The sequence below is a fragment of the Dendrobium catenatum genome, unplaced genomic scaffold, assembly GCF_001605985.2.
Source record: "Dendrobium catenatum unplaced genomic scaffold, ASM160598v2 fragScaff_scaffold_1126, whole genome shotgun sequence".
NCBI lineage: Eukaryota > Viridiplantae > Streptophyta > Magnoliopsida > Asparagales > Orchidaceae > Dendrobium > Dendrobium catenatum.
Genome location: NW_021319588.1, coordinates 482,195 through 508,710, shown reverse-complemented (window position 1 = coordinate 508,710; position 26,516 = coordinate 482,195). Strand labels below are relative to the sequence as shown.

The window sequence follows — 26,516 nt, the reverse complement described above, 5'->3', positions numbered from 1 at the left end:
TTCGTATGTGGCCAATTTAGTCAAAAGAAACCTCAGACCATTCGTATGTGGCTAATTTAATCCCAAAACATCACATTGAACTAATTTAGTCACTTGACTATACAAAATTGATCCTAATTTAATACCAAAGGGCCACTTTTTGGATCAATTTTACATAGCCGAGTGACTAAATTTAGACTGAATTGATCATTTAGGAATAATCATCGGAGGACTATTTTGAAGTTCATCTCAAACTCAGAATTATAAAAGAGAATAACATGTATAATCATCTCTTGATTCTGCAGGACTGAGTCTACTATAATGTACAAAAAATGCATTGCAAAGAAACTATACAGGGAATGAGTACGAGAAGAGGAGTTCACTGTACACTATAGCTGCATATTTAACATTTTCATGTCTGCTTTAGTATAAACTTTATTGTATTTGGCAAATCAAATGAAACAAAGCCTGATGGCCCTGATCTAAGAAAACAAAATTAGCCTTGCTCTCTGTTTGCTAGAAGTCTCTTTTCTTCCTCAACTTGCTCCAGCAGTGCCTCCATTTCAGCTTCAGAGAGACTCTCCAGCCGTTTCTATTAAAAAAAAGGTTGAAATATGATGCATGTATGTTAGGAAAATGGAACTAAGACATAATTTTATATTAAAAAAAGAGTAGGGTGAAGTAGTTATTATGTTCATGAGGCTTGGGTAAAATTTAAAGCCTACCATGAAGCTAGCACATAAGGTAAATACTGTGGTAGCAAAAATTATCTTCCCACAATCTTCTATTTTGGTCCTTTGAGTTTGAAGATTTTGTTAGATTGTTCTAATATGATAGGAATAAATTTTTCTATGAGCCATGTGTAAGAAATGTTTTATGTCAAGCCAATAAAAGATTTGACGTTTTGATGGCAAAATATGTAGTCATGTTTTCTTTTTATGGTATTGTTGATTGCTCTTTTGAGTTGGGAGAGGTCTTACTAAGGCTAGGATATTGGACTCTTAATAGGGCTCATAAATCTTGGTCGTCACCCAGCCAAATCTTCATGATTAAACCCAAAATGATCAGGTAAATCACCCACTTTTTTAGGAACCTAAAATCCAGGTGACTTGAAAGTTTTAATTCAACTACCTAATTGGCAAGTTTTAATTCAATTTAAACCCAAAAGGGCTCGTAAATTTTAGAGGAATCCTTTTCATCAAATGATCGAACATTTTGGCTGGACTCCCTATTAGGTAAAACATAATAGCACTCACTAAACCCTAATACTCACCTCATTCTTTTTTTCTTAGCAAAAATAATTGAGCTAATTGTTAAATCTCAACCTCTCGTTCTCATGTTAATCCCACGGCTACAAGGAAGGATCCGTGGGAAGCACGCCTTAATCACGTGGAACACCCGCCATAAATGGGCAACAAATTTAGGAAGAGTTATATTTCATTATTATGTAGTTATTTGTTTCTTTATTAAAGATCTTGTATAGATCTATCAATAAGGATTGTATAGTATAATAAAATTTATGCTTTTCCTCTCATACCTCTCAAATTAACATGATATCAGAGCCTCCGGAGGAATTGAAAAGGAAAACTTCATCTAGACAGAATATATAAAATTTATTTCTTATGACATCATTTGGGTATCTCACCTTACTAGGAATTTGTTCTTCTAAATCTTGTTTTCTTTTCCTCTTGTATATCACCTAAACCATAAATTTTATTCATTTATGTGTGCATACATATAGTATATAAAAATAACACAACTTATATGAAAATTTATCTAAAATGACCTCATTCAACCCAAAATTTCACCTCTCACTCCCCCCTTCTTCCTCTCTGCTTCTCTTCCCATTTATTTCTTTATTATTTTCTGAATTTCTCCATCTTCACCTTATTAATTGCAGCAACACAGTTGATTTCAGCCATGCACAGCAGTCTTATGCTGTATTTTCAACAGATTTTAGCAATATGCAAGTTTTTCACACAAGTAGTTTAGCACCAATATTGGTTTCAGCAACTACAGCCCTCACCTCAGCTGAATACAACACTATCCAACTAATTTCAGCAACCATACAACTGTAATATTACCTACTTTAAGCAAACAACACCTCATGTCAGCAAAGGCTAAGAATACAACTACTACTGCTGCATTCTTAACTTCCTTCCTATATTTCCTTACCTGAAAATTCACCAACAGCAAGCTGCAGCACTCACACCGCAGCCCTGCCTCCTCCAGCTCCCTGCTATCCCACAGCCTGCAGCTCTCGGCAACAGCAGCTTCCTCCAATGCTAGTGAATATTATGATGAGGGGAAAATGCCTTAGTTAAGGACTTAAATTCCATTCAGAACTCCACTAAGAATTATTATACTCTACTCCTAATTCCACTACTTCATTCCAAGCACCCGTAGCCGTATGATCCATCACTCCAATTAATCAAATCCTTGCATGCTTGGATTAGTGGAATTTTTTGTTGTGCTATAGTAACAGAAAAAATGAGTTAATTGTTAATTAATTATTCATTAGTCTTAATTAACTGTGATATTAAACTGTTAATAAATGATAAATGATACCTAAATGATACCTTTAAGTATATATATATACTCAGAATTTAAAAGTAGAATTAAATGAAAATAAGTTGACATTTAAAGGAAGTTTATGCCTACTTTTATTTTGAACATTATTATACTTCATGAGCAAATATAGGTACAAAGAGGTGATGAATCACTGTTTGGATCCACATGTCCTTAAATTATTATTTACTTTTCACCTACATTGTATTTGAATAATCAAACTTGTGCTCTTGTCCACCATTCACTCAAACTTATGTGGTTTAGCTTTTTTTTAACGCATAACCTCGCCTCACACATTCTAAGGTGAATTGGAAAAGTTGGAAAAACTCTAAATTCTTTAAAATAACATAATCCAACCTCATCCCATTGTGTTGTGGCAAAGTGTCTAAGAATGTTGGAGATGAGAGACAACACAAGCATCATAGGTGGAGGATGGTAAGAACTTATTGAGGGATCTTTCATTGTAGCTCAATGTACTAAATATTGTTTACTTTATAAAATATATGCTAGGGTGTATAGATCTTTAATGAAATTATGAAAAAAGAACATTCCATAAATTTATTGCATTATAGAATCACAAAAGTCATGATTATTCAATAAATTTTATGTTGGTTGTCAACTGACTAACATAACCCTCTATTTTTCTCATCCAGGACTTGGGACTTCACAACAATAATTTACCTTTAAAAGGCTTGGTTAGACAATATTAGAAATGACCTTTCTTTATTATATTTAAATGAGACTTTGACTCTTAACAGTATACAGTGGAGAAAAATGATTCATATAACCAACCTCACGTAGTGGGATAAAGGCTTGATGTTGTTATTGTTGTATAGAATCACATGAGTGAATTAATGTACACGGAGGAGTCGTACAGAGAAGTGCTCAAATATAATCATCAAAATAATACATTAGAAATTCAAACTCTAAGTGGAAGATTGACAAGTGTGGATTAAAAAATTTTAATTCTTGAAAATAATGGCTCGTTTCATCAATATGAAAGTCCTAACTAAAATGTTTTCAATAGAGGGTATCATAAAGTCCTAAATGAAGGTTATCACAAAAGTCTACAACGGATGCTATAAAAATCTTCCAAGGTGTTTGATCATTTAATGTTAGAAGGTACTATATAAAGTATAAACACATGGAAGCATTATTTGTAAAAAAATCCCACAATCATAAGAAAACAAAGAAGAGGAAGACAGAAGAAAAGAGAGGCACATTCTCTAGTTCAAAAATCAAAATGCTCTAGAGTACAATGTCTTTTAAAGTAATAATTGATTTGTCTTTATATAATATATATTCATTGAAGAAAAATTTTCATCTAATTATTTGATCACCTTCACCATCCCTAAATTTATATCCAAACTTATTTCCATCATAGCAAATGAAAATGGTACTTTTAGATTTTGGGTCAAATTTATCTCTAGCAATATGATCAACATAAACATATAGTAAATAATAAGAAACCTTCAAATGTGACAAGCATAATTGATAGTCCTCAATTAATTAAGATCATGTGTTTGTTAAATCTAACTAGAAAACCTATGGAATACTTGCATGCAATCTCGTGCTTGTTGAAGAAATTTTTTTATCCTCAACGGATTGCATATTTTCTGATTGAATACAGCATCGAAAATAATATATTACCCCAAATGACAAAAATATCATTCCCTATGGGCTCAATAACAAAATTTACAATTTGAATTGTAAACATATATTTTCACTCATTTAATATTTGGTTGAATGAGGTTTATTTTATTCTGGAGGTACGGATGCCCCATAGGGGCAAATCCCTATAGTTAATTACATCTCAAGCATTTTGTACTTGAAAAAACTTTTAATTAAACTAACGGTTTCCTTTCTTTTTTAAAAATCATCGAAATATAGGCAAAAAATCTTCATTTTGAAATTTATGAAATTCTTATTTGAAGATATTTAGTCTTTAGGAATTTCAATGATGAGAAGATTAACTTGAAATAAGATTTTTTAGAATGAGCGTCAAAGGAGTAAAGTGTAGGAATACTTATTTCTGAGGGAAACTCAGAAGTACTCAAACTATTCTATGTTGGGTTTTATATTTTAGAATCTAATTTTTATTTAAGCTAATTATTTTAATTTAGAATGTCGGGACATACTTTTCAACAATACATGTTGGAGGAAATGCCTGAAAGGTGAGGGCTTATGAAGTAATTTAAATCAACATCTGCCTCGAACCATAGAACAAAGGTGAGAACTATTGAGAGATAGTGCCTTAAACATAAGTCTAACGAAATCATACCTCATATAAGGTATAGTCATCTCGACCTCTGGATTTATTGCACTGCCTACAAAGGGCTACCAGTTAAACCCACCTAATCGTTTTTAAAACCATGAAGTCCATTCTCAATACATATGAAGAGTAGGGAAGCTATTTTGTTTAAAAAATTTGACTTACAACTTAAATCTGAGGATTAGGAGCAATTCATATATATTAGGAAACACAACCAGAATTGTATAAGCCCCTGCTTCTACACCTTAATGGTCGTGCCTTTTAGGGGGTTTTAAGTAATATCTGTTATACAAACATTTTTATTTATGATTTATTCCCCCCTCCCCTTTGGACATGAACACCTGCAAGAAGAATATCCATATATATTTCTACACTATCCACTTAAGGGCAAGTGCGCACAACACAGATAATTCAAAGGCAATCACACCACATCATCAAACACATGTGCAGAAAAAGAAAAATCATAATCCTAACATGCTTAGGGGTTGTGCACCTAAATGTATGAGGCTTATATGGCATGTCACTACAAGAGGTGTTTGATTTTATTTTGAAATGAAAATGTTTAATCTTAAATCAATGATGATCTCGCTTTAAGTTGTTTGCGACTTAAATATTTTATTTGATTTTTAGGGATTTCATATTTAGGAGGATTATAAAGAACCCATAAAGCAACCACCACTTGCTTTAAGACGAGCCTGCTACTTACATAATCCTAAGACACAATGATGTAGGCATCTCTCCTTTTGGATGAGATGATTAATCATTATATCAAAAGAGACCTAAGTGATTTTTAAGAATTTTAGGTTCTCTTAATGTTTGGATAAGAGAAGCGACTGCATGATATCTTAAGGTAGTCATGCCTAAGAGTTGCACTTAGGACTTTGTGAAATTCATCTAATAGTGTAAGATGAACTTCAACAGACAGAAAACTTCTGAGAGATATCTAAAGGTTAAGTTTTAGTTGTCATAAGGAGAGGTGATTTTTTTTGGTTAAGTGAAAATGACAGTTAGAGTTTGGGTCTAAGAGGGAGATGTCTAACATGTAGCTTGGCTAGATGTTGGAGGATTCTTCTTAATTTTTGGAGATAATGAGGGAGAATATAGGAATCCAACATTTAGTTTTTGGGGCAAATATTGAAGAGTTCTCCTTAGCTTTTGGAGCTAAAGAGAAAGATATCTCCTGCAACTTGAAAATTATAGAAGAAATAGAGGAAACCTATAGCTTTTGAACCAAGTTTTGAAATCTTCTAATGATTTTGGAGCCCATATATGTGAGGGAAGATTTGTAACTTTGAGACTAGAAATCAAGAGGATGATCTCCTTGAATTTATGTATTCAAGGATGGGGGTTCATTTGCTAAGTTTGGGATAAGCAAATTTCAAGATAAATCCTTGAGTTTTGTCATTAATATTGAGAGATTAATTTGCTAAGTGTAGGTAAAGCAAACATAGGAATATGATATGTGAGCTTGATTACATATTATGATATATTCGTTGGACCTTTGGGTGTCCAAAGAATGGAATTCATTCATCCAACTTGAGTTGGAGGAATGAAATGGAAGATGGGAGTTTTTGTTGGTTTTGGCCTAACAAATAAATGATTTGGGATGAAATTACTTGTTGATTTTAGTTCAACAAATTGATGGATTTGATATATGTCTAATTCACTCGACATGGGTCAAATGAATATAAGAATTTCCTACAATTCTTGAGTTGTAAGAAGAGAGATTTCTTTACAAGTTTGAGGGGTTTTACCTCGCAGGGTTGTCACAGCGCAAACCACTATCAACTTGTCTTGCAAAAGGCGAGAAAGCGGTAGGAATAAAGGAGAAAACTGCTGCCCATGAGGTTCTGAATGTCATAGCTACTATCCACGCCACTCCTGGTGGTGATTTTGTTGTTCAAAGTGCTCCAAACTATTGCCCTGAGCTCTCCGAAGTCGAAGGGAGAGAAGAAAGGAGTCTTCTACCTTCTCCTAACTTCCTTCTGATTGAAGAAAATAGAAGGAAGCAGTAAGAACTCGGTCTTCCAAGTCATGAGAAAGAAGGGTGGCACCCGGGTTGCTTGATTTCTTCCTAGATCGCGCATAAGAGGTCCCCTCCCTCTCAGTCGGTCTCGGTTACACTCAAGAAGAGCCCTCAGCTCTCTGTTATGCTCCAAACACGCACACGAGGAAGCCTGGAGCCAGTCGCTCCCCTATCTTGTTTGGCGCTCTGGAATTGTTTGGTGAGTGGATGAGGTCAGCAACCAAGTAGGGTTGACGGCCTGATGACTTCTCCATGCAGGTTCCCTCGCTCTCGGATTTTGCTTGGGATAGACAAAAGAGTCGAATGACTCTTCTCCTCGCTCGGTTGAAAGGACCACACGCAGAACGGGCGACTGCAGGTCGTCGGTTGGGCTCAGTCGCACAAAGGGAGACTTCTCTCCCACGATTCGGCTCAAACGGGAACGCACGGGGTAGTCAGAAATCGCTCGACTTGGTGTGGCTCGGACGGACATTTGCAGAGATACGCACGAAAGACTCTGTCTCATCCGCTTTGCCGCTTTATTTCTTCCGCTCTAGCCCGGACGAACTCACAGAACCATATGAAGTCCAATGCCAAAACGCCCTCCTCGTCCCCAACTCTCTCTATACGCAAAACGAGACTCTGCTACACGCTATCTGCTGAAGCCGCACAAATCGTCTTCAAATCCAGGCGATCATGTGATTTGACCACATGACAACGGCACGGCTCAGAATTTTCAAAAGAATTTCAGCCATTTGATCGATTTCCTAATTTGGGATGGTCAGATTAACCCAATTTTGGAGAATGGGCTGAAATTGAGGTCAAATTAGTCTCAATCAAAATCGATTTGGGTCGATTCGGATCTGATTGGGCAAAATTGTATGAAATTGAGCTTGATTCAGCGTCGATTAAATCGAAATTGGTTTGATGAGGAAACTGGGTTCGATTTGGACCGATTTGGGTCGATCTTGTAAAACCCAAAATCGACAATCGTTGGTGTCGCGCGCATTTTGATGCGTTGCGACGAAATTTAAGTGAAAAATTCAAAGTTAACGGATTTCGACAGAAGTAATTTTATAAATTTCTACGTAAAATTCTGATCGATTTGATATATAAAACTTATATCTAATTTTGCTTAATTTAGAAATAAAATTTAATAAAAGTCTCTAAATACCTAGAATACCCTTAGTGATTATTGAAGCCTGGATTGTTTAAGTGAGGGCATAGCGGTCTTTGACAATACCCATCTCCCTAAAATGACAAAACTGAAACCCTCCTCCCCCATTAATTCATTTTGTTCGGCCAAACCGAGAAAGGAGTAGACGGCTAGGGCTAACGGGCAGGCGATGGGCACATCTCCGGCGAGAAAACTAGTGGAAATCAAAGAGGAAGACAAGGGGAATATTAAGGCATGTTTTATTTGAAGCGAATCCCTCTCATTCTCAAGATATTTGGAAAGGAAATTTTAGGATTTTTCAAAAAAAAAGTTATTTTCTTTCAAAATTTCTTTATGAAATCATTAGGAAAAGTTTAGGAAGGTATTTTAACGATAGAAATGAAGTTTTCTTCAAGAATTTTTGAGAATTGAATATTAAGGTTTTTACCTAAAATTGAAATCCCTTAAGGCGCTTTTACAAAAACGATTTCTATGGGTCCTAGGAATGTTTCTAAAGCAAAATTTTGAGTTTTTGTAATAATTTAAATTTTCATAATTTTATAATTTAGTAAATTCGAAAATGATTAAGGTAATTATTAAAATATGTTTAGGGACAATTTTGGCGTATTAGTTTGATGAAATTGATGATTTAGGGTTTCCAAAAATTAGGGATTTTTTAATAAATCCGAAATTTAAGATTAAATTATGTAAATTTCATTAAGTGTCGTAAGGGTCGAATTAATGAGAACCGAAAAGTTTAGACAATTTGGATTTTTATTAAAGTTTTAAGGAAGAATTTTAGTTGACACTTATTTTATGTGATTTTTATGTTGTGATCTTTAAGGGGAGCGAAGCATGTCAAAGCGACACTTTGAGGAAGTACTGTGCTTGTGTTAAGGTAGGTACTCATATTTATCATAAAAATTTCATGTATTGTTTTGCCTTCATTTTTATTCAATTACAAATGTTTAAGGTTTTAACATTCAGATGGTTTATGAATTTTATCTTTCAAATGACTTATTAGTATAATGTTTTTATATTGCAATAGATTAATAAAATACAAGTTATTCGTGGTTTTCATGTTTTGAGCAAATGACTTATGAAATATGATTATTTTTCATTAAGCATATGATTGACTGAAAAATAGATATGAAACTGTGCATATTGATGCGAAGTGCCCAAATGGTAAAGAAGCTCGACAGAGCCAAATGGTAAAGGGGCTCATCAGAGTCAATGGTAAAGTAATGGCCAAATGATATGAAAATGTGTATCTGATCAGTACAAACTCAATGGACACCTCCGAGACAAGTAATATAGTAAACATTATACATATTATGTTTTATGTATATTTTGTAAACAAAATGAAAGTTTATGTTTAAGGAAAGATTATATAAAAGGTTTATGATTGAGGAAAATTTATGAAAAAAAAAAATTATACAGAAATGTTATGAACTTATGCAATATTAACCGTCGTTTAAAGTTTTCTTATGAAAAAAAAATATTTTATTTTGGTTTTATGTAAATTTTTATGAGAAATATGAATTACCTGCTGAGCGAGTAAGCTCACCCCTGCTTGTGGGAATCTTTTTCAGGAGAACCATCTAAGAAGTGATGGCAGCGAGATGACAGTACACCTACCGTTGTAGAGGACCTCAGAAAGAAATGTTTTATATTTTCTGTTATGTGTATGAGTCAGTGGATTGTAATGAAGAGTCTATTGGAGTTTGTGTTTATGTTTTTAGTGGTTGTGATTTAGAAGAAACTTTTGGAAAACTTTTTGTTTGATGTTTTAGTGGCTCTTTCTTATTATGTATGGATGATGATGAAGTTTATGTCATTTTATTAAAAGTCAATGAAATTGTTATGATTTATATTATATGTGTTTTCCTTACGACTGACTGTTCTCGACTCGTTATTTCGGGCTAGACGGACCGGGTCGTGACAGATCTCGGTCGATTTGAGTTTAATTTTAGAAAATTGAGCTTAATCTGATTAAATTGAAGCTCAATTCGGGTTATTTTGCATTCAACTGGGGCGCTCGATCGAGCTCAGTCAGGCTCGAATCAGCTCGATCGGGACAAGGTCGATGCGAAAAAAACACAACAACAATGCTATTTGCATGTTCGGTAAGAACTCTATTCATCATCTCAACTAATCCATTTTTTTGGAGTTTTTGTGACAGTTCTCTCTATATGAATCTCATTATTAGTATAGAAAGTTTTAAATCCGATAGTGATACTCCTCATAACTCTCAAATCTTAGGCACTTGATTTATCTCCATTTTTATTTTTCACCAAGCTCTTTCACTTCCTAAAAGTGGGAAACATATCAGATTACTTTTAGCAAAATAAATATATACTTTAACAAAATAGTGAAAAATGATTCATATAGTCGAGCCCAAGTAGTGGGATAAAGAATTAATGTTTTTATATAATTTTGGGATAAAGATTTAATGTTTTTATATAATTTTCAATGTATTTTGAACTTGAGAATTCCTTCTGCAATGAATAATCTTTAAGCCATTCTCTGATATGGCCTAGGCTTTGAAACCATATAATTAAACATGCCTCAATATTAATGGCAGGTCCCATTATTTTTATGTTGGTGGTGGTGTGAATAATGCATTTCTTGTTGCCTCCAGAAATTACCAAAGTACATTTTGTCACTTTATAAGTATCATCGTTGAAAGTGGCATAACATCCATCTATAGCTAGATGTCCAATGGAGATTAAGTTTTCTCTTAAGCAAGGATATGCATGACCTAATTCAGCTTCCAAGTGCCCCCACTTACCTTATTCAGCTTCCAAGTGCCCCCACTTGTTTTCTTGATTATCCCATCTATAATGCCCATAATATTTAAGGGCTCATTATTAACAAGGAATACTTTGACATAATAACATGTGCAATAAATTTTTATTAGATATTTATTAAATAAATAATGGAAAGACATACCTGAGTTTAATACATATCTCCATTAGAGTGTTTGCACTGAGTATAATATCTTACACAGTGATATTCATTGCCAAATATTTTGGCATTTGGCTTTATTCATACTTCTTTATTATGCATTTTTTTATTATATGACCATAATTTAACACAATGATAGTATCCACTTGGGCTCCTTAGATATGCAACTATTGTGATTTGATTGATAATTCTTGTCATAAGATTTCAACTTGCCTCACCATTTGTTATTACCAACATATTGAAACATGTTCCTATTGTTAATATTTAAAGCAAAAGATGACATACTTTCACCTTTCTTGTGTCGTCTAATATCTTAACTATAAGGATAAAATATCTGACATCATTAAGCTTCATTACATAAAATCGATAGGAACTGCTGACAACTGTTACAAAGATATTTCATTCTCCCAGTAATGATGAGAGAAAGCTCAAAACATCAATCTCATCATTAAACTTGATTTTTATAAAGTTTATCTGCCTAGTGATTGAGTTGAATGCATTGATGTGATTGATAATTGAAACACGTTTTAATATTCTACGATTGAAAAACTTATGCATGATATGTACCCTATTAATTGCAGAGAACTTTCATATATATCGAAGAGCACCTTCATAACACCTATTATTGTCATCTCATTAAGGATGTTACAGTCGAAGTTCATAATAAGTGATAGGTTAACGAATACAAGAGATTATCTGCTAATTAACTCTCAATTTTCTTAATTGAATGAAAGTAACTTTACTCCCTTCAGTAGTTAGCAAGGTTTTTAATACAGATAGTTTGTCATCTGCATCTCCTAGAAATCAAAATTCCGATTATCGAACTTACGATTTTGATCTTCCCATCCTCTATGATCAGATATGAAAGTTTCTTAGACCAAAAGCTTTGATATTAGTTATATGAATAAGGATAAAACTTCAAGCAAAAATTAACGAAGATAAGAGAATAATCACACCAAATATTTCAAACATAAGATACATACATTTTTCGATGAGATTCACCTGTGCATACAACGTACAGATCAAATATTTCACTATGCTTTAAAAAAAGTTATGGAGATATAACATTTCATATGAATAAAAATAAAGATATTACTTTTTGTGTTAACTAAGAGGGAAAATGTAATAGCCCAAACTCTTAACTATCAAAATATTGTCCGATTTTGCCTAAAAATTTTTGTAGATTCCATTGCAAACTTTAATAATAACTCTATTTAGGACATTAAGGTAGTCTCCATTTAGGATTTTGTAGTAGATTTCATTTAGGACTTTCGTGCTATTGAAATAAGCAACTATTTCAATGACTAAAAATTTTGGCTCCACATTTAATAATTTTCTAGATTAGGGACCTAGATAATTTACACAAGGTGGTTTCACCAAGTATTTCCCTATTTCGGGGATTCATGTAGCCGACCCCACGTAGTGGGATAAAGGCTTGATGTTGTTGTTGTTGTTATTAGGGACCTAGATAATGTAATAGCCCATGCTTATTAGGGTCCTAGATTCCTTATATGATTGATAAAACATGCCAATACACTAAAAAAAACTTTTGCATAATTTTTGCATAAACAGAACTCTATTCTGAAAGTAATATTCAGTCAGTCAGTCTGATTTCATCTAATGAAAGAGAGCAATTATTGGAAACTGTTCCAGCTTGCAAGTTGATATACTAACCTCCATCACTTTGTTCTCGTAGTCTCTTAATTGTTGGGCATAAGTCATGTCTTTGTTTGATACCCTAAAGATGTAAGTAAAAATCCATCCAACAGTTAGTCCCAAGACTAACACCAACTGCACTACATTCCCAGACTGTAAGGGATCTACTCCGGCAAACTGGAAAATAAAGTAAGAAGACAAAGAGTTGAATGAACCAGTTATCAAGAAGAGGAGACTGAAGATGGTACAGGACTAGCAAGTGCAAAGATACAGAATTGAGGAAATAAAAGCAGCAAAAACCTCCAAACCACTCTTCAGACCAACACCTGCTACAGTAAGACCAACACCAATTAGGAGCACATCTTTTCTTGTATATCCAAAGGGCACCTACACAGTACAGATTTAAATATAAGCAACTGCGATAGAGAATAAAAAATAAAAGTTCAGTTCAATGCTGTAGAAAGAATACTGAAAATCCCTTCAATTTTACTGAACTATTAGTAACAAAGTATAATCCAAAGAATTCAGATGCAAAGACACCATTCAAAGCAAAAAAGACGAGTATGATGAGGTTAGTTGAAAATTTTTAGCTTTAATCAAGAACGGGCATTTTCGTAAATGTAAACAACATCTGCTACTACATATTTTTTGGATTTATAATGGAGCAGTATGCTATCAAGTTAAACATTTTCTATTCTATAAAATCTTCACTTGGTATAAAATAGATTTGTGGATTTCAGTCCAGTATAACAGGAGAGACAGGATTTGATTGGCTCTTTTCTTTTTGTTTGTATCGATGTGGCATTGACAATATTACCTTCTCTTGTTTTTAAAATGGTAATAAGCATATCATGTATCTGCACCTTGATTTTTCTCATGTTGTCATTTTCTTAATCAGAAAACTAGTGTTCACTACATCCATGCAGCAAATTGGAAATTTTTTGTTGGCATCATGAAAATCCCGGTGTAATCAAGCACAAATCGTAATCCAAAGCAAGCAACTCAATGAAATTTAAAACTAAACCAATGCCTGATTTTACTTAAATTGGCTAAATAGGAGAATAGACGAGCTCAGAGAACAGCAAGACAACTCCAAGGCAAGATCTGACATATTGCAATGAGTCCATGATGCTTGGGTTGCTCAAATCGGGGAACAGAAGGCTTTGAGTGATCCTTTTAGAGGGATGAGTTGATCCATGTAAAAGCGGTCTGACATTATTGTCAATTTCCATTAGAACAAGAGGCAACGAACCTTGAGAAAACATCAATCCAATGGCCGAAACTTTGATATATTACCACGAATGCATGTGATATTGTAGCCCTCCAATGTGTTATATTTGGCCAATTGGAGATATTGTTGACGTCCGAATCTGGGAAATTTGTTAGGTCAAACATAAGGAAGCATTGTATGATCCTGACTTGATAATAGGAACAAAGGTTGGAGAGAATTTTGCAACGAAAGGAAGAAACGACCGAGGAAAAATAAGGAAAAAGGTTTGTTGAAATTTCTTTTAGATTTTCCTATAAATTTCTTCTCCTCCTTCGTTTAAAGTGAGCGATATATTTCTTGAAGGTTAAGGAAGGGATTGAAGCGAGGAAAAAGGAAATTTCGGGAAGAAGGATTTTGGGAGATTTGGAAAATCCAATTGTAAGAAATTCTATTTCGAAACTATTCTCGAGTTTTATTTGATAAAGCAAATTCATAAACAACTTTATTTCTTGATGATAGAGATTTGGAGAGAAATTCGAAGTAACACCCTTCGTCGAAGACCTGAAAAGTTCAAGTGGGTATTTTTAAAAGTTTAAAATTTCTTTATTTCAATTCTATTTTTGTTTAGAAAGAAGTATATGCGAAATTGATTAGATTTATGATTTCTCCTACTTTTGGAGAAATGATTAACTAAAATAAGCAACGACATGTATGAGTACAATTATAGAAAAGAAAAAGGATATGTTATGAGTATATCAAAGAAATAGAAAGTAAAGTTTAGAAAGAAAACATACACATGTACATGATTCGTATATGCAAATGATAAGTAAAATTTATAGAGATGCAAGTAAGATATGTTGTATGCAATTGTATCAATAATGATGAAAATGAGAAAAGAAAAGAAAAGAAAAGAAAAAAAAAAGGAAAAGGGTATTGAAAACGACAGGAGTCACCCCCTTATAGTACTGGATGGGGACGCCATACTCGTGCACGAAAAAAAAAAAGGGAAAAGGAAATTTCTATGGAAATGGGGAAAAGGAAATTAAATGGAAAAGGTTGTACCTTTAGGTACTTTGAGACGGTGCTCCTGTGCAAATTAAATGGGAAAAGGAAATATAAATGAAATATTAAAGATAACAAATGTTCCAAATTATTTTAAATGAAAATATTCAAAGAAGAAGTATTAAGTTAATGAATTGAAATAAACAAGATTAAGAAAGGAAAGAATATATGTTAAATTATATTTTTATATAAATTTATATAGTTACCCACTGAGTTTACTTAGTAAACTCAAACCACAAGTTTAAATGTTTCAGGTAAGTTCCTAAAGAAATAATGGCTGAAAGAGAAGAGCATGTTTACAGAAGACGAGGTGCAAATGACAACAGTTAATATAGATTTTTGTGTTTTAGTGGCTCTTTATCCCGGTGTAATCAAGCACAAATCGTAATCCAAAGCAAAGCAACTCAATGAAATTTAAAACTAAACTGATGCCTGATTTTACTCAAATTGGCTAAATAGGAGAATAGACGAGCTCAGAGAACAACAAGACATCTCCAAGGCAAGATCTGACATATTGCAATGAGTCCATGATGCTTGGGTTGCTCAAATCGGGAACAGAATGCTCTGAGTGATCCTCTTAGAGGGAGGAGTTGATCCATGTAAAAGCGGTCTGACATTATTGTCAATTTCCATTAGGTCCCTTCAAGAGGCAACGAACCTTGAGAAAACATCAATCCAATGGCCGAAACTTTGATATATTACCACTAATGCATGTGATATTGTAGCCCTCCAATGTGTTATATTTGGCCAATTGGAGATATCGTTGACGCCCGAATCTGGGAAATTTGTTAGGTCAAACATAAGGAAGCATTGTATGATCCTGGCTTGATAATAGGAGAGTGGGATCTTCATTTTTCGTCATTGATGATTATAAAGAAAATTATGGATAAAGACTTAATGTTTCTCATAAAAGTTTTGAATAGTCCCTCAATGCAAATTATTTGGAAGAAGAATCAAGTTCTAAAAAAGGCCTTAAATCCTCCAAACTCAATCTGTTGACGCTACAGCACCGCACCACCTTTAACAAAACCTCCACTAATGACTGAATTTTATGTCATCATTTACCTAGTTGACACCCACTTGTAGCCATCAATGTTAGCTTGTTTGCATCAACCTAGCTACAACCGCAGTCACTAGGTTTGTATTGCCGACTTCTTCGAGTCTGCATCAACCCTCACGCTCTCAATTAGTTAGAGTCACGGTCTAAAGGTTATCTCTACAATTAAAAAAAAAAACTTTATAGAATTTCTCCTCTACATAGACACTCATTGCACTCGTATGGATGTCATCTTGCTCAACGTAATAGCATGTTAGAAACCCTGCTTATGATTACATTGATTTCACACATGTCACTATCTAAGAACTTGTGAAGGCAATGATATTCAAGAACAAAGCAACGTGTTGCAGTCCGCGTTGATGCTACCCATAAATATTGACACTACTTGGGGACATAGACAACCTTTGTCAAACCACATAAATTTATTTGTTCTTTTATGATGTTTGATCATTTATGTTATTATTTTGTGGTTTATTATACCCTCTTGGTTAATGCTTCAGCATAAAAGTTAAATAGTTTTCCTAACACAGGGTACTCTTTAATGCTATGACTACTTGTGGCAAAAAAAAAAACTTGTTTGGACCAAATTTTCGTTACAGTTACACTCCACAAACTTGCTTGGAGGAGTTGATCTATGTAGAAGTAACAAACTTTTCCTAATACAACCTACTCCCCTAACAGGATCATCGGAAGGCCCATATTTTATATGACCAAGCTATCAAAGGTGATTCTCTCTAATCTTATATGCTATTAGAGCTACTCCAACCTTTTCACGTATTACTCATTTTGTATTTTATCTCTAAGTGTAAAGCCACATATCCACCTGAGCATCCTCATCTCTATAACACTTAACTAAATTTTATGCTTCTCTTTTAATGGCCAACATTTAGCAACATAAATCATTGTAGGTTTCACCACCAACTTATAAAAGTTTCTCTTAAGTTTGAGGCGTACTTTTCTATCACATAATAGGCCCAATGCATTCCTCCACTTCAACCATCCAACTTAAATTCTACTAATAAAATCACATCTATTTCACCACATTGTGAACAATAAATCCAAAAATCTTTTTAATAACTTGATCAAGCAATGTCACAATCCCAATTCCCAGTTTCCCACCACTAGAAACAACATAACAGAGGCATAGAAATCACACCCTTTAACGCAAGTTGGCCCATCTCTTCATCTCAACAAGTTCTACCCATTGAATTGTGGTAAGGAGCAGAAGAACTTGCATTCTCGCCAACCAATCATGATAACGGAGAAAAGATAAGCTTTTGGTAACCCAGTTTGGTTTTATATATTAGCCAAAATCTACGCTCATTCTCTTTGCACTATTTTCTTTCATTTGAAATATTTGGTCAACTACTTCACTTCTTTGTAAAAAAAACCGATTCTTTTACTGCTGCAATCACTCAAGTCACAAAAGCTGCAAAACTCATAAGGCATTTTTCTAAAGCAGCAATTTTAATTAATAAGTACATAAAGTATGAGCAGAAATTTTAAGTTACTACACTAAGTACTTATTAAATGGAATTAGAAACATCGTGCATGTAATTATCTAAAGTAATAACTCTAAATAATAGAAAAGAAAATAACAGATGGTACATAATTTCTAGGAGGAAGTATTCTTAGGTTTTATCTAAGATAAGAATGAATGCCATAACCAATTGTGCATCCTTGCATCTCAAATAAAAATGAAGCTGCATACTCCATAGCGTCAATGACTTCATATACACACCTTTTCCTTGTCAGAATAACCATTAGAATCCTGGGAAGTGTCACCAGAGGATGATGAACTGTTACATTTAGCAATCTCAGAAACTGAGTGTCTATTAGTCAAACCTAAAGCAATTTTTCTTGAGAAAACTGGAGCTTTATTATGGCAAAACTGTTTGAATGTGACATAACCTGTAACAGAAGAGTTTATAGTCAGGCACCCAATGTGAAAGAAACCATTTGCATCTAATTATTTGATTTAACTACTTCATCTCATAGAAATTAGTTTGCATATACATGATAAAGAGAGCCGAAAAAACAGTTAAAAGTTCTATAAGTATCAGCAAACCAATTATTTTCGCCTATTCGAAAGATAAATAAATAAAAATTGCAAGCAATCATACTTTGAAGGGCTAATACTATCATCATAAAGATAAAACTAGCAAAAGTTAGACATGACAACAAATAAGCAACGATTCAACTATGGCTTCAAGAGGACTACAGGTTGTTCAGAGTGATTTCAAACCCAAAGATGGATGTTTACCAGATGAACAAGTTCTCCCGCTGTTAGGGGGTTGAAACCAAAAAAGGATTGAAATAGCCGGCCAACCACTTATATTTTTACAATTGCTTATTTTTTCAGCTATTTGATGCAGGACAACCCAATATTGTCCGTTCTTAACACACTCAACTCCAACATCTAAAGAGGGTTTGATAAATTGATATATCTGTCTAAACTTGCAATCAAGGCCACCCTTAAAACCACGTATCATGCATGACACTAATAATGAAAGAAGATGGCTATGAAAGAGAGGATTCAGATAGATAAGAAATAAATAAAAGCAATGCCCGATACAGTATTTAGCAGCATCAAATTCTAATAGGGTAAACTAAGCTGCCATTAACCACCACAAGGTCTAATGCAAAGCGCTACTTCAGCTATTTTTGCCCATTTTAAACCAGCGTTACTTTGCTATTAATCTCGATTGGAATCTATGTTTTCAAAGCGCAACAACTTGCAAATTGAATTCCATGTATATCACATCCAAGTGAAAAGCATTAAGCAAAGCGAAGCTCACTCCTTTATAAATATGAAATTTATTTCAACAAAAAGCTTTTTTTATGCAAAACCTTATCAAATAACAAAACATGCTACCAAAACACTTTTCTAGAATTTAGTATTACACTATCAACATCAACAAACTGCAGAACAAAAAAAAATTACTAAAATACAATAAACCCAGGCAAGGCAACAAAATACAAACATATTGCAGAAATAGATCTCATAAGCAGTTCAATGTCGAGAAAAGAGTAAAGAAGTATTGCTTGAGAGTAAGTAATACAGAAGTTGAAGAAGGAAATAATTAATAGAAAGCAAACAAGACAGACAACAGGAGTAGAAAAAGCTGAAATACTAAGGAGGAGGAGGAGGAGGAGGAGGAGAAGAAGAGGAAGAAGAACCTAGAGTTGCAGAACATGGCCACAATAGAAGGCCTGACTGTAGCATGGCGGCCCGATGGTGAGAATGTCTACCAAGGGATCGGAAAAAGAGAAACTGAGAGTAGGGTTACGCCGATTTGTGGACCTGTTTTGTTTTAATGAAGAGAGGATTTCCACCGAAATATTTATCCAAACGTTTCATTTAATGATATTATTGAATCCTTCAATCACACTAGTTATCTTGGCATACAATTTTTACTAGAACACCATTTTGTAATTTCTAGTATTGGTTTTTTTTTTTTTTAAGTTTGAGAACCGTATAATCTTGCAGAAATTTAAGAACATTAAGATTTCGTTTAGGACGATTTTTTTACTGTTTTTTAAAGTAATTTTTAAGTATAAAAATTTTAATTTTTGTTCTAAAAAATTGCTTTAAGAAATAATAATAACGCCGTCCCAAACGAATCCTAAAGCTTATTTGGCAACCAACCAGATTTAACTATTTAGGATTTAATAAATTATTTAAATCTTGAATTTAATAAATCCTCGAGCTATTAAATCAGGAAAATTATTTGATAAGTTAAGGGTTAAAACCCGTTAAATTCTATGGAATAGTTTTGCAATGTCATTTAGGATTTAAGAGTATAACTATTAATTTCAAATTTTATTATCGTCAATAAATTACAATTATAAAAATGATATAATTAAAAATAGTTTAATTATGAAATTGATTATTAATTTTAATTAATTATATTCTAAATTATTTATAAGTTAATTATTAATATTTAAATTTTAATTATCATTAATAACTAATTATTACAAATAATATAATTTAAAATTAAAAAAGTTATTAATTAATTATTTATTAAGTAATTTATATTTTTTTATTAATTTTAATTAAATTAGTTTAATCAAATTAATTAATTCCTATAATACTTATTTGCCAATGTAATGGCCACCAATTTCAAGAATTTATGAGCTCTATCCTGCTGTGGTGGTACTGGTAGGCCTAGGATTTGCCTTTTCCATTTCTCTAGTTGTTCGTACCTGTTCAACTTCATCAGCTTCGCACGTGAGTTAAAGTTTTGAACGAGTCGATAAAAGATTTCTTCAACTCCTTCGACGACGTTCCTTTCTGTTGGGTCAAAAGTCACGACAACTCATCGTTCTTTTGTTGGGTCGAAAGTAATGACAACGATATAAGGGAGGGAGCGTTGCAAAGATAACCATTTTCTTCGATTTGCGCGCTTCTTCGTCCAAATCCCATAAATCCGCCGAACTCCTGAATTTAGCAAATTTGGAATTTATTCAAGAAAGGTGATAACGGCGCATTTATTCCACCGTGAGATTTATGCCGAATCGATATCCTGTTTGGCAGAATTTACGCTAAATTTTCTTCAAATCCCACTTAAATCGTCTAGCCAAACAACCCCAAATGATGGTAAATAATTGAACTAACTTCAATTTTAGATGTGCCAACTAATAGCTATTGTAGAAGCTATAATGAATTATTGGTCAATGTATTTTACCCAAAAGTCATAATGGTATAAGTTTTTCAAGAGACCACAATGGTGCCAGTCTCGCGTGGTATGATTATGATGTTTATGATGATCATTCGTGTAAAAGCTCCAACTTGTATCGAATTTATGGTCCAATGTACATTTTCCTACATATGCACTTTTTTAAGAATTGATCACCATCACTCAATCAACATTGTATAAAATCATCACCCTCCACAACTTTTATAATAATATCTTCTTATAGTCATTAGAGATCAATCTAGCATTCCCAACTTTTTCCCCTCGTCTTTTCCAATTGAGTGAAAGAGTAAACTCACATGATATTATTTACATGATGCATCATTTGGCTCATTCAGGTACCATAATTTTTTCCCTGTCTAAACTTTTTACAACAACAACAACAATAACTAGTACATGCTGGAGTATTTACGACAAAAGAGAAATAAAGAGTTTAATATCATATCTTTGTACAGAGATCTAACAAATGTAGCCGACCCCACGTAGTAGGATAAAGGCTTGATGTTGTTGTACTCCAGCATGTAATAGTCTGGTGTTGTCTATTGAAATCATCAATCATCATAGCATTCTATAAATAATTCTTGAATAATTAACAGCCAATCCACCAATTAAGGACAATTAGAAACTAATTCTAACCTAAAAAATAATATTTTACTACAATTAAATGTTCAAAATAATGTTTTGAATAATCTCTTATAATTTAGAAAAAAATTGCTCATTTATTGAATATGTTGATTACTGATATTGCTTTCTATGAATTTCTACTTTTAATTATTTTCATTTTTTTATTGAAATATAATTATATATACACTTATCTGCTTGAAATGTGTGATTCTGACATGTTCTGGAAGCAATATATATATATATATATATATATATATATATATATATATATAGAATGATTCCTCGCCCTTCCCACTTTAGCTTTTTACATCATAGTCATCATTTTGACTTCATCCAATATTTCTTTGCTCAAGAATAATTACATCGATGAAGTTGGATAATTCTTTTTTCATCAACATGTTTATAATACAAGTACTATTTTTGTTGTTGTTTATATATAGTAAATTAGGTCATTTTGATTGAGATCTAACGCTAAGTTAGATAGATTATCAAATAATGTATTTTAATACTTATTGAAATATATGTTTGAGTTGTGTTTGAATCCTATCTCAACCATGATCGAACATGGTTTAAAAATATCAAAGACTATCGTGTTCAATCGTTGCTCAAAACATGATCGAACCTTATTTGACCATTGATTGAATAAAGTTCAAATAAAATTTGTGTTCATGCTTTAACAACTTTGTTTTAATAAGGTACTATCATTGTTTGATTCATGTGTTTAACAATATAATATGAATATATGTTTGAATATGATTTGATTAGACAATGAAATTATAGATTAATGGATTTATTTTATGATAAAAGCATCGATATTTTCTTATATTGAATGAAGAATAATTCAAATAAGAAATACAAATTGGTGGAACATTCACCAGAAAACTCCTTATATTGAGTGAACGAGTAGACTCACATGATATCACTTACATTATGCATCATTTTGGCTCATTTAGGTGACATAATTTTTTTTCCATGTCTAAACTTTTTACATATAAACTTTGTTGTCTATAATAACCTTTTTTATTTGTGTGTACGTGTTAGATCTCTGTACAAAGATATGATATTAAACTCTTTCCATCTCTTTTGTCATAAATACTCCAGTATGTAATAGTATGGTGTTGTCTATTGAAATCATCATAGCATTCTATAAATATTTCTTGAATAATTAACAACCAATCAACCAATTAAGGACAATTAGAAACAAATTCTAACCTAAAAATAATATTTTACTACATTTAATGGTTCAAAATAATGTTTTGAGTAATCTCTTATAATTTAGAAAAAAATTGCTCATTTATTGAATCTTTTGGTTATTGGTATTGCATTCTATGAATTTCCTCTTTTGATCATTTTCATTTTTTATTGAAATCTAATTATATATACACTTATCTGCTTGAAATGTGTGATTCTGACACGTTCTGGAAGCAATAATAAGTTTTGTTGTGTTGAATAAATCTGAAGCTATAAGGGTATGAGTTTTTGAAAATCTTACATTAAGCATTTGGGAGTTATAAAAGTCTGTTTTATGATATGCTAGCACATGGAGTCATAATGGTGTGGATTCTGATATATGTTTCTTTTGAGAGGTATAAAAGCCTAAAAAACTTTTGATATTTTCTCCTATAATATATGAAGTACTTACTTATTTATATTTTATATAAAATTTATTTCATTTATGTTATATGTTAATATTACTCTATTCAATACAATAGCCTATTATTAATTGCTTCTGATATAGTTAAAAAAATGTTGGGTTAAGCATTAAAAATTTAGATTAATCGATGTGACTTACCAACCTTTGTTGGGCTGATACCGATTATGCATTCTGTGTTAGGTTAGGATAAGGGAAAGGAGTACTAGATTGAGTAGCTAACGTTGCAAGATCTGATATGTCTAAGTCCAAATAGATATTTTCCTAGTTTTCACAAATTGTACAGTCACGACTATTATATGTTATGCTTTGCTCTGTTTTTGTTGTAGCCATGTATATATATATATATATATTGAAGATAAATAAAAAGGAAAAATTATGTATGAGTATATTTTCTATTTATTGGAAATTAATTAGTAGTTCTTTTATATATTTATAATTAAATAAATCTAAAAAGTTCTCCAAAATTAGATCTTCAGCTTTGTCTGTCACCATTCAACATGATATGACATATTTTACCTGTCGGTTATATTGGGTTGGATTGTGACAAATATACACAAAATCTTTATTCAAATCAAAATACACATGTTATATATATATATATATATATATATATATATATATATATAAAGAATGATGCCTTGCCCTTCCCACTTCAGTTATTTACATCATAGTCATCATTTTGACTTCATCCAATATTTCTTTGCTCAAGAATAATTACATCGATGAAGTTGGATAATTCTTTTTTCATCAACATGTTTATAATACAAGTACTATTTTTGTTGTTGTTTATATATAGTAAATTAGGTCATTTTGATTGAGATCTAACGCTGAGTTAGATAGATTATCAAATAATGTATTTTAATACTTATTGAAATATATGTTTGAGTTGTGTTTGAATCCTATCTCAACCATGATCGAACATGGTTCAAAATTATCAAAGACTATCGTGTTCAATCGTTGCTCAAAACATGATTGAACCTTATTTGATCATTGATTGAATAAAGTTCAAATATGGTTTGTGTTCATGCTTTAACAAATTTGTTTAAATAAGGTACTATTATTATTTGATTCATGTGTTTAACAATATAATATGAATATATATTTGAATATGATTTGATTAGACAATGAAATTATAGATTAATGGATTTATTTTATGATAAAAGCATCGATATTTTCTTATATTGAATGAAGAAGAATTCAAATAAGATATACAAATTGGAGAAACATTCATCAAAAAACTCCCATATGCTAAAACTAGCTCTAGTTAACTGACTACTAATATAATGGCATCATGTTTCAATTTGTTCGGTATTCAATTATAAGTAGAACAATTTTTTGAGAGCAATGAGGAGTTGATATATAATGAAAAAGAACTTTCAATTCAAGTTGAAGAAATTGGGTAAGTATAGTATACCATAGCTCGTTAGAGAAATGCTCATGGAGTTTGCATTCTAAGAAACTTTCAAACTCAATATCATAGCCCCTAAATATGATATTGATTTTCCGACAAGAAAGCTTGGTGATGTTGTGAGTAGGCTATCATTTATGTGAGAGCATCCCCCAAAGCATCATTTCGAAAGTCACCGTCTTATTAAATTATGCTACGTAAGAAAATTCTCAAGATAAATATTGATCTTCAACATGATAGTAAATGATGTATTATGTATATCTTAATTTAGGTATTTGTGTTTAATGATTTAAAATTATATGCCACTCAATGTTAAGCATAGATTGAACATTTAAGTTCACTTTTGTGGAGGTACTTTGCTTATGGCAATGGTGCAAGATGTCAACGCTCAAATTTATCCAGTGATATTTGTAGTACTAGACTCATAAAATAATATATCATGGCCATAATTTATGACCATATTGAGGGAGTCAATACTCAATAGACACATTGAAAAAGTTGATATTTGTATATGATAGATATAATAATGTTGCAAGTGCTTTATTAACCATTTTTATAGAAACACTTCATAAAGCTTGCACTCATTGTATGATAATAAATGTCAATATGAAATTCAAAAAAATATAGTTGTCATGATGAATAACATTTAGCATCTAAGGCTTACAAAAGAGTTTAGTTTTTTAAGTCTTTCAATAAAATACATATTAAGAACTTGAACATAAGATCTTATCTTGAGAATGAAGTTGGCTTTGAGCTACGAGCTTATGCTGTAACGATCACCTAAACAAAAATTTTAACATCTTATATTCATTTGTTTTTAAGTTATTGAAAATCCACGTTTGAATATTAATCATGTTTTATGTTAATTTTCCAACTCATATTTATGATAGTCTAGAATTAAAAGGAGAATACTGGCCAATTCTAGGAAAAATCATTTGGAGTGTTGCAGCGTTGTGGCGAGAGGAGCTACAATGCAAGCTATCTATTTTTCAGAAGAAAAATAAGTTCTTGATGCTACTTTTGTGCTTACTGGGTTGCAAATTCATTGTCATAAGAGTAATAATTTTGGCAGTGGCGAAGCTATTTTTATTTATTGGGCTAGTTGAGAATATTGTTTGCCTCAAGATAGACTACTATTACCCTACTTAAGTTTTTAATTTGAGTATTTTATTGAGTTAACAATTGTCAAAAAATAAATATAAGAGGTTTGAGGAAATTCTCACCATGTAACTTTTCATATATTATACATGACTTTTTGATCATTTTGAAAGAAAAACTATGAAATCTCATTGATTACTTTACTTTGTATGACATTTTAAGTTTTTTGTAAATTTTTTTTAAGTAAAATTATTCTCATAAATTTAAAAATTAGGTTACATTAAAATTTAACCACTTAAAAATATAAAATTTTTAATTCAAAATAATACACATTTTTTTTACTTAAAAAATCTTACCACACTTGGTATATTATAAGTTAAAAGGATAAGATTTCAATATTTTTAATTAAAAGAAAAAAATTTCAAAATATATAACTTAAACTAGTGACATCATTGAAACACATTTCTTCAACTATTAGGTTTAAGGTTCCTTTAGTCCTTTACAAATTTTTTATTTAAAAAAAAGTTGTCCTTTGGGGTAGCCTTACCGGCCCCTCATGAGGGGCTTTTTATTCTATCCAGTGAACGTACGCAGAAGAAGGTTCGATTTTAGGCCAAAAAGCGCCTGTACCGAGTTTTTCGAGCCTATACCGAGTTTTTTGAAAAAACTCAGTACAAACGCTTTTTTGCCTAAAATCGAACCTTCTTCTGCGTACGTTCACTGGATAAATTAAAAGTTCCTCATGAGGAGCTCTACATAATTTTATATTAAATTAATTAATATAATTATTTTAAACAATTTCGTCATTTGTACAGCCCACAATTCCTGCCGGCCCGTTACTTTATTTATGTAATAATTAAATTTATTTTGCGTGGTAAAAAAATAAAATAAAATTATAATAATAACGTTGGCGGCAGTCGGCCCTCATCATTTCTTCTCGCGTTTATTTCGCGATATGATAAATTGATGAACGGCTCATGTACTAGTATAATACCGCTGTACTGATCGACAAAGAAAGCCGAAATTACTAACTACTACCTCAGTGGCAGTTATTGTAATTTATTGCGACTAAATTGTACAAGTCGGCTGCAGTCGTCGGCCCA

General features: G+C 32.2%; 1 protein-coding gene and 1 long non-coding RNA gene across 2 annotated transcripts; one reads left to right on the top strand and one right to left on the bottom strand.

Annotated features, from left to right (window-relative positions):
- Positions 1-452: 452 nt before the first annotated feature.
- On the bottom strand, positions 453-19,270 carry LOC110091901. The gene is made up of 5 exons (XM_020816198.2): positions 19,113-19,270; positions 17,674-17,843; positions 12,904-12,990; positions 12,622-12,780; positions 453-571 (listed from the first exon to the last, which is right to left on the bottom strand). The coding sequence occupies exons 1-5, from the start codon at positions 19,156-19,158 to the stop codon at positions 476-478; spliced, it is 558 nt and encodes a 185-aa protein (XP_020671857.1). The 5' UTR covers positions 19,159-19,270; the 3' UTR covers positions 453-475.
- Positions 14,040-14,742, top strand: LOC114580621. The gene is made up of 2 exons (XR_003702114.1): positions 14,040-14,251; positions 14,333-14,742. It is a non-coding gene; the product is annotated as an uncharacterized LOC114580621 (long non-coding RNA).
- Positions 19,271-26,516: the final 7,246 nt, after the last annotated feature.

Coding starts and splice junctions, on each gene's coding strand:
- LOC110091901 (XM_020816198.2), bottom strand. CDS start 19,158: ATGCTACAGTCAGGCCTTCTATTGTGGCCATGTTCTGCAACTCTAG. Junction 12,991..17,673: donor GTTATTCTGACAAGGAAAAG/GTGTGTATATGA, acceptor TGTACTGTGTAG/GTGCCCTTTGGATATACAAG. Junction 572..12,621: donor ACGAGAACAAAGTGATGGAG/GTTAGTATATCA, acceptor TTTTTTTAATAG/AAACGGCTGGAGAGTCTCTC.